The sequence below is a fragment of the Caretta caretta genome, chromosome 12, assembly GCF_965140235.1.
Source record: "Caretta caretta isolate rCarCar2 chromosome 12, rCarCar1.hap1, whole genome shotgun sequence".
NCBI classification, from domain to species: domain Eukaryota; kingdom Metazoa; phylum Chordata; order Testudines; family Cheloniidae; genus Caretta; species Caretta caretta.
This window is the reverse complement of record NC_134217.1, coordinates 39230628-39246605: the sequence shown is the minus strand read 5'-3', so window position 1 is coordinate 39246605 and position 15978 is coordinate 39230628. Positions and strand designations below refer to the sequence as shown.

At 58.9% G+C, this 15978-nt stretch overlaps 1 protein-coding gene across 1 annotated transcript in view; it reads right to left on the bottom strand.

The window, feature by feature from the left end:
- The window catches only part of ZFPM1 (zinc finger protein, FOG family member 1), a 115845-nt gene that overhangs the window by 4540 nt on the left and 95327 nt on the right, over nt 1-15978 (bottom strand). Inside the window, 6 exon segments of the mRNA XM_048816792.2 lie at nt 516-665; nt 1130-1225; nt 2103-2327; nt 3197-3406; nt 4970-5072; nt 15255-15388. Coding sequence (XP_048672749.2) covers nt 516-665; nt 1130-1225; nt 2103-2327; nt 3197-3406; nt 4970-5072; nt 15255-15388 — 918 coding nt within the window.

The following is a 15978-nucleotide window of genomic DNA, read 5'->3' as shown; positions in this document are numbered from 1 at the left end:
TTAAACGCGCCTGGCAGCTGAGACACCAGTCCCAGATCTCCTGTCCCCTGGAAGCCTCTGTAGGGAATCACAAGGGCAGGGCAGGGGCCATTTCCCAGGGCCACCTGTGTGGATCGTTTGCTTCGCTAGTCAGTTTCAATTTCAGAGAGGTTCTGCACAAACAACCCCCACCATCTGGGGTGATCACAGATGCACTTTCGATCCAGTTTGGGGCCAGCCCTTTGTCCCCACTGGCATGGGGCAAATGAGGCAATTCCAGCCTGGGAACCCCAGCCCAAGCCAGAAGCTCCAGCGGCCCTGGGTACAACTGACACAACCAGACAGCAGCCTTACTCCTAGAGAGTTGGGGAAGAGCTGGAGAAGAGGCTGGCTAGGGGCCAGGCAGTTTAACAGCGGCACTGATGCCCGTCAATGCCTCTGGGCTCCCCATCCCTGGCAGACTAAGGCCAGTTCTGCCACCCTTGGGCATGCCAGGGCCCGGCACAAGAGGGGCGACACAGCCCGGGGGGACTCACCTGGTGTCAGTGGCTTGGCAGCTGGGAGCCCGGGCCCAGGGGAGTACACCTCGCCCTTGGAGCCTGGCTGGCAGATCATGTGGTTGGTTACCAAGTGGCTGTACAGGATGTCCCGGGTGGTGGAGATAAAGCCGCAGCTGTGGCAGATGCCTGCAGTCACCGGAACGACAGCGAGAGGAAGAGCTGTGAAGGCCATTGCTGCCAGCGAGCTTCACAGCAGCCGCGAGCATGCCCGGGGGTCTGGCCGTGCTGCAGCTAGGGGCCGTGATGGCAGCGCGCCTTGGGGCGAGCTCGCTCCGAAGGCACAGCCTAAGCGAGCCGCTCGAGCACGTACCCGGGCTCCCTGCTAGCTGGGGTCTGTCTGCAGGGTCGACATTCCCACTGGCACTCAGCATGGCTCGAGCCCTGGGGCAGGGGAACCGCACTGTCCGTCTTTCCAGCTGGGGAGAGTCCCGGTCTGAACGGGAGACACCCTGCTCCCACCAAGCTGGGCTCCCTCCCCAGCCCGTCGGTAAGCAGAGCCTCAGCGTGCCGCTCCCTGCTGCATGGTGACGGAGCCGCGGCGAGCCGGCCACTGGGGACACCGCGCCCCGGAGCCCGGCCGAGGGACCCACCGTTCAGAGTGTCCGTGTGCACCTTCAGGTGACGCTCGCAGTTGGCTTTCGTGGTGAAGGCGGAGAGGCAGATCAGGCACACGAACGGCCTCTCCCCTGAAAGGCAGAGGGACGGGCGTGAGACCAGACGCTGCCCCCCTGCCCCCATCAGAGCCGGAGCCTGAGCACGGAGAACCCAGCCCAGCGGGGAGCTGCAATGCAGTGCAGCCTGCTCGGCCAGGGAGAGAATGGGAGCAGGGGGACTGCGGGCGTGCGGGTCTCAGGGCTTTGAGGGGCACGACTGGGAGGTCCCAGTCTTAAAGATGGACACACAGCCGCGCAGTGGTGGGGCATCTCCAGAGAGATGACTGACAGCTCCCCAGTGGGGCCGCCCCACCCTGCCCCTGGAGGATGCGATGGGTTCGCTGCTTATTTGGCTGCATGTGGGAGCCAAGCCCTGGAAGCTGTCACTGGGGGTGCAGAGGGGTCACGGGCTGGCTGCCCTCGCCCCTGGCCAGAGGCTGCCGTCACACAGCCGGGGGACGGGAAAGGACAATTCTGGCTTGCAGAGAATTTCCAAATCTCAGCATAATCCTCTGCGAACGGGGATGACGGGGCTCCACCCAGCTCCACGGGGCTTCGGCACGCTTGGCATGCGACGCTAGCATGGCACCTCTTCCCCCCGGAGGGAGGGCTCTGCCCACCCCTCACGCCCAGCCAGGGCTGGGAACGGCTAGAGCCACCGCCAGCCGACGGCTGGGAGGATGAGTGACAGCACGGGCTGCGAGGGGTTGACATGGGTCTCTCTCTCCCCCTGCTAGGGAACAAAGCAGGAGGCGGAACAGGAGAATTCACGGCCCGCAGACCTGCGCTTTGATCCTGCCCGCAACGATCCGGAGGCTAAAGGCTTTCCATAGCCTCACAGGCCCCCGAGCCAGCCGGCCCCCCAGCCTGGATTGAAGCTCCCATCTCCCTTGCCAGGGGGTGCCCTTACCGCTGTGACTGCGCATGTGGATCTCCAGGGAGCTGGCGCTCGGGCAGCTCTTCTTGCACTGCGGGAAGGGGCAGACGCGCTCGTTGGGGTACGCCTCCTTGGGCTTCTCGTCCACCGAGGGCGAGCTGGAGTTCTGGCGGCTGGCGCAGTAGTACATGAGGTGGGCCTGCAGGTTCCGCTCGCTCCGGTACCAGATGCCGCAGTCCTTGCAGGGGAAGACGTCCTCTGCCAGGGGAAACTGCGTTACCACAAACCAGGGGAACAGGGCAGGGGTGATCACTAGGCCCCTGCCCCGAGCCCAGGGCAGATCCTGGCCATGGTGGGCCCAGCAGGGTCATGGAGCAGCCTGCCTAGGGAACAGCCCAGCATCAGGGCTGGCTGTGCGTCTCCCTGGGACACGCTCCTTCCGACGGGAGTTAGTGGAAAGGGTTAAATAAATGCTACTTCACACAAGCAGGTACTTCTCTAGCCTCCCCCAGCCTCAGAGCCCTGCCCAGACCCTATTCAACCCCCGACCCTGGGAGGTAGGTGCCACCCAGTTTTAGAGATAGGGAAACTGAGGCCCAGTTAGAGTCATAGACTTTAAGGTCAGAAGGGACCATTATGATTGTCCAGTCTGACCTGCACAACGCAGGCCACAGAATCTCACCCACCGACTCCTGTAACAAACCCCTGACCTAGGTCTGAGCTATCGAAGTCCTCAAATCGTGGTTTAAAGACTTCAAGATGCAGAGAATCCTCCAGCAAGTGACCCGTGCCCCATGCTGCAGAGGAAGGCGAAAAACCCCCAGGGCCTCTGCCAATCTGCCCCGGAGGAAAATTCCTTCCGGACCCCAAATATGGCAATCAGCTAAACCCTGAGCATGTGTTAGGGGAAGCATCGCCTAGGGCAGAGCTAGGAACAGCACCCAGAGCAGACCCTGCTCATGGCATGAAGCTGGGGGATGATCTGTTTCCCCATATTGCTGGCCTTCTCCCTCCACAGCCCCTTTCCAGGGGTGGTGAATTCTGTGATGCAGACAGGCGTCTGCCGGGAGCCAGGCCGAGGACCGATCGTTTCCCGCAGGGTTGCCTGGTGGCAGCTGCTGACTTACTGTTAACAACAGCTGTGGCCAAGATGGCTGCCATGCCTGCCTGCTGGGGCAGAAGCTGTATGTCCGAATGCAGCGTGGCTGGGTAGGTGGAGTCCCCGGGTTCTGATTTCACTGTGTGGTTCGGCAGGCCCTGCGGCTCGGCCATAACGAAGGTGCTCAGCAGCTCCTTCTCCTCAATGGCCTGGGTGGTTTTGCACCAGATCAATTCACCTAGAAGGCAAAGCTTTGGTTACAGGGGCACTGAGCATCATCGCCCCGCCCCAGTGCCCTCTGCCTCAGTGCCGGGAAGGGATGTGCGCTCTTGAGACGAGCACAGAGAAAACCTCTCCACCTAGGGGCAGATCAATGGTGCAATGACTGTGAGAGCCTGGCCAATGTAGCACACAATGCATGCCCCAGAGGAAAGGGTAAATCCAGCACATATAGCACCTTACTGTGTAGCACTGTGCAAGGAGAGGACACTTCTTCCTGACTCCACCTGATGATCTACTTATGCCCTGAAGCATGAGGATGGATGCCCCCAACAAGCTTCTTTTGGCGAGTGTGACTGCAGGGGCTGCCTGACCCCAACAGGGTGGGCACCCCCAAAGCTGCTCCGGCTCTGTGTGCTCGGAGCTCCAATGCCAGCGAGCCCATGAAGCAGGAGCCGGGGGCTGCAAAGCCCTCTGGATAACGACGTGCAAATGAGGGACGCCAGATTGTTTTAAAGGCGCAAAACAGCTGCCTCCCCAGCACAAGGCACGGGCTCTGGGAAAACAGTTCTACCCTCTGATCCTGTCCGCACAAGACAAATTGCCGAGCGCTGAGAGGTGAGTTCAACGACGCCAAGGGTTTTGGCGGCCTTTGTACAGTAGCTCGTAATACCCACAATTGCCTGGAGGTGGCAACGTCAGCACGTGCTGAGGCTGAGCTGATGTCAGTGGCCTATTCACACTTCAGGCAGAACTTCTCCCTGCCCAGCCTCTAATGGCCTGACGGCCCGGGCTAGAGCCTGCAGACCAAGGGGTGGCATTAATGCAAGGGAGCCATCAGGAAGGGCTCTCTCCAGGGGAACAGTTGCCCGGATGCCAGGACTTCTAGCCGTGGAGTGGAGAATACAGACAGTGGGGGAGACTGATGTAGGGCATGGGGGAGAGATGGGAGCTAATAGCTCTGTCCCTTCCCTAACTTGTACAGACGAGCCGCCTCTCATCCCAGGAGCCTTCCGTCCCAGCCGCGCTCAGGCCGCGCGTCAGCGAGCTCCTTGGCTCTGTAAAAGAGGACGGTGGCCATGTGGCTGGCACCACACACAGCCGCCCTGGGCACAGCTGAGCCGTGCTCCCTGCCCACGCTGGACGCTGCGTTGGGGCCGCTCAGAGCCCGGGCTGGGCTACCGGTGGCACAGCCTAGTGAGCAGGGCTGCGATAGCACGGATCAGTAGTTCCACTCTCAGCCAGCTTTCTGCCGCTGACGCCCTCCTGCACGGAGCCCGAACCTGCGCAGGCAGAGAGTGGACTGGAGCAGGGAACCAGCCAGTGAAACTGACCAGAACCAGAGCGTGAAACTGACGGGGGCTCATTTGCCTGCCTGAGCCAAGCCACGGGCAGGACGTGATTAGCAGTAGCCCCAATTACTTTCTGCAGCCTGGCCTGAAGGACTGTGTTTGTGGGGGGGAATAAATCTGATTTTCAGGGTGATGCTGGCCCTTTAAACGCAAAAGGTCCGCAGTGGACAGGATGTGGTAGGTGCAAGAAGAGGCCAGGTGGCTTGCTACCCAGCGAATATAATACCAACCCTTCCTGTAGATCACCGAGTTGGCGTCGGCTTCTCCGGACACCAGGGGCAGCCTGGACAGCCAGCAGCGCTCGTCTTCCAGCATCAGTGTCACGAGTGGACTCTGTCAACAGTGGAAACACAGGAGAGAAGACGCGAATGAATGCAGGGCTGTCGCTGATCCATCCCAGCATGGAGCAAAACAAGCCCTGACCCAGCTACCTCTGTGGGGTACCCACTCGCCTGTGCCCCAGTGGTAAGAGCCCAGCCACGGGGGTCCTGGGAGTGGGGGACACACGGAAGGAGGGAAGGGCCCCAGGAGCGGAGCATAGGTCTCGCGTTGAGATTGGCAGGATCTGGGCACTGCAAGGCTGTACGTGGGAACTGCTGTCACAAGTCCTCCTGGGGTGCCTAGGTGTGGGAAGAGGCACTCAGGGGCTCTGTGGAGATCGATGTGGGGGAGAAAGAGCTACTGGCCAGGCCAGCATAGGGACCTGGAGAGCTCTGCATGCAGAGACCTGCCAGCATCACTGTAACACCCCCAGGGAAGCTCAGCCCCAGGCACCTGGGGGTGCGGAGCAGCAGGACAAGGCCACGCCTTGGGGGCGGGTAAAGAGGAGACAGGCTGGGGGAGGAGACGGTCGGGAGGGGGCACTGACTTGCCCAGCTGACCCACTCAAAATTGGACTTGTTTGCATCAAACATTTCAGCGTCTACAAGAGTATTTACGGTAGGGTATGGGCATGCTTGGATACACGCACGCATGTACATGCAAGACACCCCCGCGTGCCCCGTGTACGCGCCACTTGCTGCAGAACTCAGCCCTAGGATGAGCTGTCGCATGCACGCTGCCCCCCACCGAGCTCCTCTTGTCTGGGGGCCGAATGGCACCGATCCCCGAGAGTCACTCCTGACCCAGGCCCCTCCGTTCTCCAGACCTTTGGGATCCCCACCTCGCCCTGCCCCGAGTAGCTGGGTCTGAAGCCATTCTGGGTACGAAGATGCAGCCAGGCACCAGCCCAGGTCACCACTCAGCAACGGCGCAGCATTTGCATCAGCCAGTCGCTGCCGCAGCATCACACAGGGACAGATGTGCGGGGCCTGAGAGTCCTTGGGGTCCTCTCGTGTTGCAGGAGCCTCAGAGCATTGGATCAGGACAGCCCCAGCACTGAAGGGTGGAGCCCCCACACCGAGTCCCCCACCTGCGCCCTCGTTCCACTCGGTCAGCAGGCTCCTCTCGGCCCCGCTCTCCTGGCTCAGCTCCCAGCAGCGCCCTCCCCACAGAGCGGCTGGGGAACCCCTCCCCTTTGATCGACCTCAGCTCCGTTCCCCAGAGCCAGCCCTGCTGATTGTCCCACGAGGTGAGCCCGGGGCCTCAAAGCTCTTCACGTATGTCCGTGCATGACCCAGCTGTGCTGCACATGGATACACATCAACCCCTCCCCCTGGCCCATTGCCATTACGGCATCAGCAATACGGCGGTGTGCCGGCCAGGCCGCTGGCCAGCCGCCCCTCGGGCCCCACACGCTGCTGGCGTGCTCTGCATTCGCGCTGACAAGCATGTTATTTCCTCTCCTGCTTAACTCGGGGTCTAGCAATCCCGCATGCCCCCTGCGCAGGAAACACTCGCATCACCCCTGGCCTCGGCGGAGCGCCAGTGACGGGGGCAGGGAGGAAGGGGAATGGAGAAGGGAGGGATTGTCTTCGCTTGTCCTGGTGTTAGCAGGATGCTAGCAGGGGTGGGCAGCACAGAGAACTCCGCATCCCTGTGGAGACAGCGACGGGCACCGGGTTCACATGCCATGCAGTGCCGCGGCCTTGTAAATCTGAAGGGGGAGAGATAACGTTTGCACAGACCACGTGGTGGCAACAGCAGACCATGAAGCACCGGGGCCGATGCCTCCCCTCTGCTGTGACAGGGGGGCAGCCATCTGCCTTGTAGAACCCGCCCCCTGCCATCATGGGCATGGGGGAGACGTGGTTGGGTCACGCTGACCCCTCGCTGATTAAACATGCCCAAGACACCACCTCTGTGCACAGAAACAAGGCCCAACAGGACACGCAGGACCCCTACCCCCAGAGCTAGTTGGCAGTGTTCCAAGGAGCGCCCTTCCACCCATGACAGTGGGGTTAAAGCAGGGTCAGGCATGGGCAGAGGGACACAGAGATGCCCCATCTCCAGTGACCCACATGTTTCCAGTCCAGCTTTATTCACCCCACCAGTTACACACCAGCTTCTCCCAGGTGACCGGTTCGTGGCATCGTCCCGGACCCGGTTGGCTGGCTGGCTCCCACGCTGGGCCACCGGCGGCGTGAGCACCAGGACAGTGCAGGAGGGGAAGAGCACGAACACACACCGCAAGAGTCGTGTCCCTTGGGGAAGGGCGGGGGGCTTACAAAGAGAAGGGGAGCTCCTCTGGAAGGGGAAAGAAAGAGGCCCGAGCACCTGGGGTGCACCCCCTCTGGAGAAGCGTCAGGGCTTCAGCAGTATCCGCCTCCCACTCCCCGCTCGGGACTGGCCTCAGACCAGCTCTGCCTTCATGCGTCTCTAATGAATATTAATAAGCAGAGGAGGGGGAAAAAAATAAATCTGCCTGATCCTTCGATGGCTGCTGCGGTAACGATATGAAATCTAATTATTCGTCCCAATATTTCTAAACCCTTACACTCCGACTGACAGGCTGGGTCGGTTTGGGCCTTATCACCGCAAGGAGCAGAGTGCTCCTAGCGTGATAAAAACACACACACACAGACACGCACACACGGTTTTTGCTGATGGTGCAGAAAGGATCCTAATTTTTTGCATATATTTTTCCAAAAAAAAAAAAAGAAGTAATGCCTGGAGCAACCCAAGGTCAGAGAGGCGGGTCAGGGTATGGAAATGGGGGGGGGGGGTCACCGCCAGTATTGGGCAACGGACTCATAGAATCTGAGGGTTGGAAGGGACCTCAGGAGGTCACTAGTCCAACCCTCTGCTCAAAGCAGGACTAATCCCCAATTTTTGCCCCAGATCCCTACACGGCCCCCTCAAGGATTGAACTCACAACCCTGGGTTTAGCGGGCCAATGCTCAAACCACTGAGCTATCCCTCTGACCCCACTTGGGCCCCCACAGCCTGGCTCAGCGACCCTCCGATCCCAAACCGGCCCCCACGGCCCAGCCCAGGAACCCTCTGATCCAAACCAGCACCCTCGGCCTGGCCCAGCGACCATCCAACCCCAAACCAGCCCCTGTGGCCTGGCCCAGCAACCCTTCAACCGCAAACTGATCCCTGAAGCCCAGCCCAGCAACCCCAAATTGGCCCCCAGGACCCAGCCCAGCCCCCCTCTGGCCCCCGTGACCTGGGCCACCCTCCTCCCCAAACTGGCTCCGTGACCCTCTGACCCCAAACCGTCCCCTACAGCCCGGCCCAGTGACCCCAAACCGACCCCAGTGGCCCAGCCCAGTAAGCCTCCGACCCCGGCTCCCAAGTAACCCTACAATAACGAACTACTCCCCATACTCCCACACAAAGTGACCCCCGCTGCCGAGGGACCAAGCACCAGCGATGCACATACAGAACCGAGGGGAACGGGCTAGTTCAAGGAGCAGCCCCTGCCTGTGAGAAGTCCCCTCCGCCCCCACATTTACACTGGTTTGGTCGAACTGCAGCCAAATTCAATGGCTCATCCCCTTCCTGCACCCCCATCCCCCCAAATTCAGCAGGGCTCAGCCCAGGCCCTGTCTCCCTTTATGTCCTGGCACAATGCTGGGGAGGGATCGGGGAGGAGCGAGGCCCCAAGTCCCCTCTGACTGATGAGCGCTGGCCACCTGGCATGGCTCCCCCTTCACATGCCCCCGTCTAGGGTGACCAGATAGCAAGGGTGAATAATTGGGACAGGGGGTGGGGGTAATAGGCACCTAGATAAGAAAAAGCCCCAAATATTGGGACTGTCCCTATAAAATTGGGACATCTGGTCACCCTACCCCCGTCACAGCGCCATGCTGTGTCTCAGTCCCCCCCCCAGCTGCCCGGTGGCTCTCACAACCCTCCTTGTTTTTCTCTTAACAATGAGATCAGTGTCTAGATTCTGAACCGGCCCCGATAACCATCAGAAACCCTATCTGCGCTGCATCCGCTCGCAGAGCTTTATCTGGGGCAGCACCGACCCCTTGCTCCGCCACTCAGACACCAGAAGGCACCCCGGGGGCAGGGACCGGCCCCGCCAGTTAGCCATTAACTTTGGGTGGAGGCTGCCCAGGGCTTTGGGGCACGGAGGCAGCTGGGTGGAGGAGGAAGAGGAGAATAAAGATGCAGGCGAGGCCGGCCCAGGCCCTGTTACAGCAAGCAGCCCGGTGAGCCCCCAAAGCTGGGCTGGGCAGCTCTGTGGTTCACGGGCACTGGTCCAGGCAATAGTCACGACACCCCTGTGCCCAACAGGGCCAGCAACATTCTCGGGGGTCCCTGGGAGTCCGTGCCCCCATTGCCTGGTGGGGGAGCAGAGTCCAGGCTTAGATCCAACCCCCTGCCAGACTCAGACGGCTGGGTGGCACCGTGATGCAGACCTCTTGCCTGAATAGAGGTGGCCCATGAGCCGGCCCTGCAGGGCTGCTGCACAGGGGTCATAAGCAGTGTGGGACACCTGGATTCCTTGTGCCTCCAGGCAGAGGAATAACTCGAGCCGTGGAGACATGCCAGGGCTTTTATCTATGGGGGTAGCGGGCCACCCCTCCCTAGCTGGGTTCCTCTCCAGGGGGGCTGTGAGCCAGGCTGGTTACTTGGCAGTGACAAGGCACAGGACTTCACTTTGCCCTGCTAAGGGAGAGCCCTGTCCCGTTAGCGCCGGAGGGGAGGCAGGCTCACCTAGTGGATCGAGCACTGGCCTGGGACTCCGGGGAACTGGGTTCTAGTCCCATCACTGCCACTGGCCGATTCTGGAGAAGTCACTGCCCTGTTCTGTGCCTCAGTTTCCCCATTTTACAGCTGTCGCTGACCTCCTTTGTACAGCGGCTGGAGATCGACAGGCAAAAAGCCCCGTGTCCGTAGCACAGCTCGGTGTTCGTATTATTAGGTGGAAAGTTGGGCTGGCCCGGGCTGCACTTTGCACAGTTTGAGCGGACGGCCCTGGCCAGCGACGGTGCCGGTGGAGACGGCTTGTGGTGCACCTCCAGCAGCAAGGAGAGGGGAGCAGGGAGTCCTTCTGAAGAGCGCTTGCTGTTTGGATGTCAGTTCAAGCATCAGCGCAGGCTGCCCCAGAAACGTGGCTGGCCTGGAGTTCCCAAGGCCCATCGGACAAAGAAACCTGTGGAAGTGCACTCCAGCAAAGGCGCCCCTTGGTGATGTCATCCCAGCAGCCTTCCCGCAGGTCGGGCACCACAATCAGAGCCCGACGGACAAGCCAGGCCCCGCGGCTTGTCCCCGGGCAGGATGGCAGCCTGTAACCAGATGCTCCGGGGAGGCCATGCCTTGTTCTTCCTCCCCCCTCCTCAAAAACAACAAAGGAAAAGTGACTGAAGGGCGATAGTTGCTATCAGGGATGGAGCTGCGATTCCTTCCTCAGTTCTCTGGGCAGAGATAGGAAGGGAGGCGAGCGGCAGAGAAAAGCAGGGCTGGAAATCATCAACACGGCTCGATAAGGGAGCTGCTGAAATGGGAGCAAAAATATTTAGACAATAAATGAAGTATCCGAAAAGCCGCGCATATCTTTAAGGAATCAATCATCCTGTACCGGGTGTCTGGACATACGGCGCCAAAGGAGAGATAGCCGCTGAAATGGAGAGATAAGGGTTAATCAAGGATTTAATTCAGCAAAGATAAACAGGGCCTGAGCTAAAAAAGAGAGAGAGAAAGACACAGCCAAGACGCTTTGTCCCAATATTTCTTGCAAGAACCTTAAAGTTCTGGACGATCCCGCTGCCCCCTCCCAGCTTCTGAAGATATAGTCGGGCTACAAGTTCAGCTGGGGCCTGGCCAAGCCCCCGCAGCGTCGGGCCAGGGCTGGGAGGGAAATCCATTGAGGGCACAGCTGTCGCCTCAGCCCATCCTGCTGGAGATGGCGTTGTCTCTGTAAGCTGGGAATCCGCCTCCCCGCGGAGGAGTGGCTGAGCTGCCAGTGAGCCAGGCTGGGCAGTGAGGGACACAGACGGCACTGCCAGGCGGCTCGCTGGGCAGGTTTCACCCGGGCTTGGGAGCAAGCTCCCAATCCCGCAGCAAGGGCATCTCGTCACAGCAGCTTGTCTGGATCAGAGGAGGCCGGGGTGGGGGAAAGCCAAGCCATCCCTGCTAGCTTGTCCACTACTGTGCACCCCACTTCCAAGCTGGCTTGTCCCCTGGTCCTCCCAGTCCATGGAGAAAGGCTGATACTTCTTAGGCTGCCAGCCCCCAGAGCCTGTAAGCTCCTGGCAGACGGTGGGCACCATGCAGGCAAAATAATGAGTGGCTGAATGGAGCACACTCGGGACAGGGGCCTGGAGGCACTGGCTTTATGCCAGGTCTGCCAATGTGCTCCCATTTGTGTCTCCCAACCACCAGCCTTCTCCGGCCTAATGGCCAAAGCTGCAGATGCATCTTCCAGAGAGGAGAGGGGAACACGGCCCCCTTGGAGTCACCAGTGCTGCCCCCGACTGGTTGATGCAGCCGTCTGTGACTCACTGGGATGTTCCTACCCGCCCCCCATCGGCGGTTCTGTGCTGCTCCTCACCATACGCCCAGTGCAGGGCTCGGCTCTCCCGGGGCTACCAGAATCACCCCCCCACAGCAGAAAGGCACCTCTAGTACTGCGCGAGCTGGGCAGGTGGCTCTGCCAGTCCACTAAAGTGGGCAGAGTCTGGCCGGGCACACGGGTACCACGGGGACCGCGACAGCCACAGGCTCCCCAGCTCAGCCTCGTAACTAATAGCCAGGGAGCCTGGCTTGGTTAATTAAAGCACGTAACTGCTACAGAGACTCTCTCGCCCTCCCCCGCATCTCACACACCATGTGTATTTATGATACCTTACACACTCGTTGCACCGTCCATCCATGGAGCTATACATAAAGCTTCAGACATTGCACTCTGATGGGGGCAGGTCAAGGGCATCATCTCAATATTAGTCCTGGGGAAACTGAGGCAGAGAAGTGACATAACCGAGGTCACCCTCTGAGTCAGTGGCAGGGTCAGGATTAGAATTTGCAGCCCACACCCACAGAGTGCGTGAAGCTGCTCTGCATCCCTGCACCCTATCAAGTAGGACACCAAGCCCGAGCCCAAAGGCCCGTGTCCCTTCAGCCCCCTGGGAACTGAGACACCACGACTGCCCTCCTGAAAGGCATCACTGTCGTGAGTCTGGCTCCTTTATTTTCCAGTGGCAACTGGGTTCCAAACTCTGTGTTTGTACTAGTTCCGTGCAGAAACACTGTTTGGAGTTTAGACTGATCTTTGTGTAGCGCCCGCGGTCTTTATTAGGATCATCCCTCTCCCCAGTAACCTTTCAACGCTGGCTCTCTTGGCGCCATCAGATGGGAAGAGAAGCCCTGCGCTGTCAGAGATGTGCACCACGACAATGCACACACAATAACAGTCGGTGGATGTGCAACTTCAACCGGCAGCTATGCATGCATTTGCTTGAAAATATGGACCACGAGATTCCATATACGAGACAAGAAGAGTATGTTACCAAAGCATCCCAGGTTCTCCTACAGTCATCCCTGCTGCTCCTACCCTCCCCTGGGCCAGAATGGGGCAATCTCTTTGTTGACTTTGGCCCTCCATTTTTTGTGTGAATTGCCTGGCTCAGCTCCCATGAGCTTCACTGGCAGCTACTGGACACATGTCCAATGGAAAAACCACATCGTCTCACAAACTTCACTGCGAGGCTCCAGCAGTCGCTATTTGAAATGGGAACAGTTCCGCCCGGCCGTAGGTCACACGGCACTGTTTCAGTTTCCTGATTGGATGAACGGAACTTCGAGTACCTCGCAATTGCGTATTTGCAGGGCTGGGGTGGCCGATGCGCCCAAGTGTGCAGAGAGGCCCGACACGGTGAATGGGCCGTGTGCTGCTGAGAGCCCTGCTGCGGGGACGCACCGTGGCACCCTCACTGGGAGCTGTGTGCCGATCACCGAGCCCTTTGGGAATTCTGGGTGGGTGCCCTGTTGTGCAGCTTTGTCCGGGGCATTTTAAAAGAGCAGGAGGGGAAAACCTGCAGAGGAAGCTCCCACCCACCGGTCCCCTGGCTCCCTCCGGGCACACACCAATGCCAGATACGTTTCCCGGTGTGTCCCTCCGGCTGGTCCCCCCTCTCCCTGCATCTGTGGCAGCCTGGTGTGAGAAGGCAGCGCACACGCCTACCAGTGGCTACTCTCGGAGAGCGAGAGCACCAGGGGCCGAGACAGCCACAGCCCTTGAAAAGGCGAATGAGCGCTGGGGAGCCACTTCTGCAACATTCCCCCAGGTCTAGACAGGCGTAGGTTCCTGGGGGCAGGGATCTGTAGGTTTGCCAGCCTACGAAGCGCCAAGGGCACCTGCAGAATCTGGACCCGTGCTGAAGAATGGGAGGCAACAACGGATAGTGGTCATCTGCAGGAGCCGGCGAATCCCGGGGCGCTGCTCTGATCCTGGGGCCTTTCCTTCCCCGATGTCCCCAAGACCCTAAAGGAAGCCTTTGGCATATTCTGCAAGTGCGGACAGAGCTTCCAAGCAGACTACTAAAAGTTTGTGCCATGGCTGGAAGATCTACCATCCTATGGAATTGGCCAGGATGATCACAACGTCACTCGTCCGACCAAGAGTACTGCAGAGCAAAGGGCAGAGAGAAGAAATGCTCCCTCACAGTACATCTGTGATGAGGGTTAGTACAATGGGTGGAGGGGACGGGAGGGGATGACGCACAGTGAGAGACAACAGGGCGGAGCAAGCTTGGCTTGGGTCTCTGTACAACTGACAGTGGTGGATTCAGAAATTAAGCCCAGCAGGTAGGAAGCTCCAGCGGGGATTTCAAAAGAGATCACAGGTCTGTTAATCAACGCACTTCTAAAGCCTGGTGCTGCTGTGATATAGCCCTGCATTAATGAGATGAACGGAACAGGAGAGATGGCAGCTCACGTCCCACACATGGACGGCCACATTTCGGCACCAGGGAACTGGGGCCTCGGCTTTGTGTTATAATTACACCAAGGTGTTTGGAAGGGACTGGGGAAAAAGGGATTCAGGCAGGCACAAGCCTCGGAGACAGCCGGTGCGGTGGGAAAAGCAAACCTTAGGCCTTGTGCCAAACTGCAGCTTGGGGTCGGAACCAGGAGGGCTTTGTGGTAACGGTTTATCAGCAAGAACAAACGCACCCCATCCATCATCTTGACCGGACCTGTGCACTGGGCCAGGCCTTTTCTCAAGGGGTGTGTGTGTGTGAGAAGTTAACCCCTTTAGGTCACTCACAGAGGGACAGAGCAATTCTCAAGAGCCTGCCAAAGTGAGTGACAAGTAATCTCATTGCCACGGCCACATTGCTGGCCAGCCCCAGCTAGCACCAAACCTTGCAAGAAAGGCTTCCAAAGAGGCGACCGATGCCCCACAAGAAGACATCTTCCAGGCACTGTCCATCACCACAGAAGACTGAAGCGCAAATCAGCCACGTTGCTTCTCCAGGGGATGGGTGTGCGCGTGTGAGCGGAGGGAGATACCAGCGGAGTCAGTCACTGAGGAACATCACATCCCCAGTGCATAAATTGTGGTAGGGAGGGAAATTCCTGCCAGAGTCTAGATCTGGAGCCAACTAACTCCTCCTGCCTGTAACTCTCACTCTTTTCCCTTCCGACCCCTCCTCTTTGGAAGAGATTTACATCCCAATTACATCCCATTTCCACCACCATTTTAAATAAGCAAACAGGAGAGAATTTGCTGGCACCCCTTAGCTGACGGCGTATTGACAGTTACAATGGCCTCTCCCTAGAGAGGGTCTAGCGGACTGCATGCAGAATGGGGAGCTGCCAGGAGCTCCTGGGCAGAGCTGGCTTTTCCTAGATTTCTTGGTGGGGAAAAGTGTTTGATTAAAAAAAAAAATTAAAACAATGATTGAAAGTTCCCATTGGCTGAAACCCGGAATTACAGCATGTGAGATTGACGACAGCCATGCAGAGACTGTTCATGGGTAAGACAATGTTTCATGGGATTTTTTGTTTGGGGAAGGGGGGAAAAGGAAACCCCTGGAGTGCTGCTGTAGGGCCGCGAGGGGTGGTTCTTCCATGGAGGGGACAGAGCTAGTCCTTCTTGGTAGGGACAGAGGCCCTGGAAGACCTTGCCCAAACTGGCTGCATGGGACCCAAACAATGGGAGCACTGAGTGGTTCTTACCGTCTCGCTCTGCCCCAGAGAAGCCGGCTCGCTGTGGATATTCCCTGTGTACGGCCCCCAGGACAATCCCTCTGGCAGGCTCCGCCTAGCACGCACTCTGCTCTCCCCCTCCAGCACGACCAGCTCCAGCTCATCTAGGGAGAGAGAGGACAAGAGGAGGGTGAACGAGGGGCCTGGATTCACCCTGCTGCCCCACGACAGCCGGCAGCATTCAAAGGGCATGGCAGTAACCCGTCAAAGCCAAGCCCAACCTAAGAGCGCTGCACGCCTTCCAGACTACAAATGGTCCCAGTTAAACAGGAACAAAGTCAGACCTTTGCTCGCCGATTTAAATACACCAAGTAACCGACTTCTCATGGGATCTGCAGCCCATCAGGAAGCAGGTGAGCGTCAGAGCCTGTTTGCAGGAGATTTCCAGGTCAGTTTGGTGGAGTCAAGAGATTCTCTGCTGGTTCAGAAAAGGATCAACTTCTGGGTGCTTTGCTGCACGGACCCAGCCGCACTTCCTGTTTACCAGGCACTGCGTACTCTTTCAATCTGAGCGACATATCAATTCCCTCGGGAAAGGTCTAGGGACTAACTAGGTGTGGCTGAGGGAGGCAACGAGTGTCACGTGGATACGCAGCTGCTACAAATAGAAATGCACAAAACCCAACAGTGCTTGCTTTCTGCACAGCTGGGGGCAGACGGGGACAGAAATATCCTCTGGGTCCAAGGCAAACTG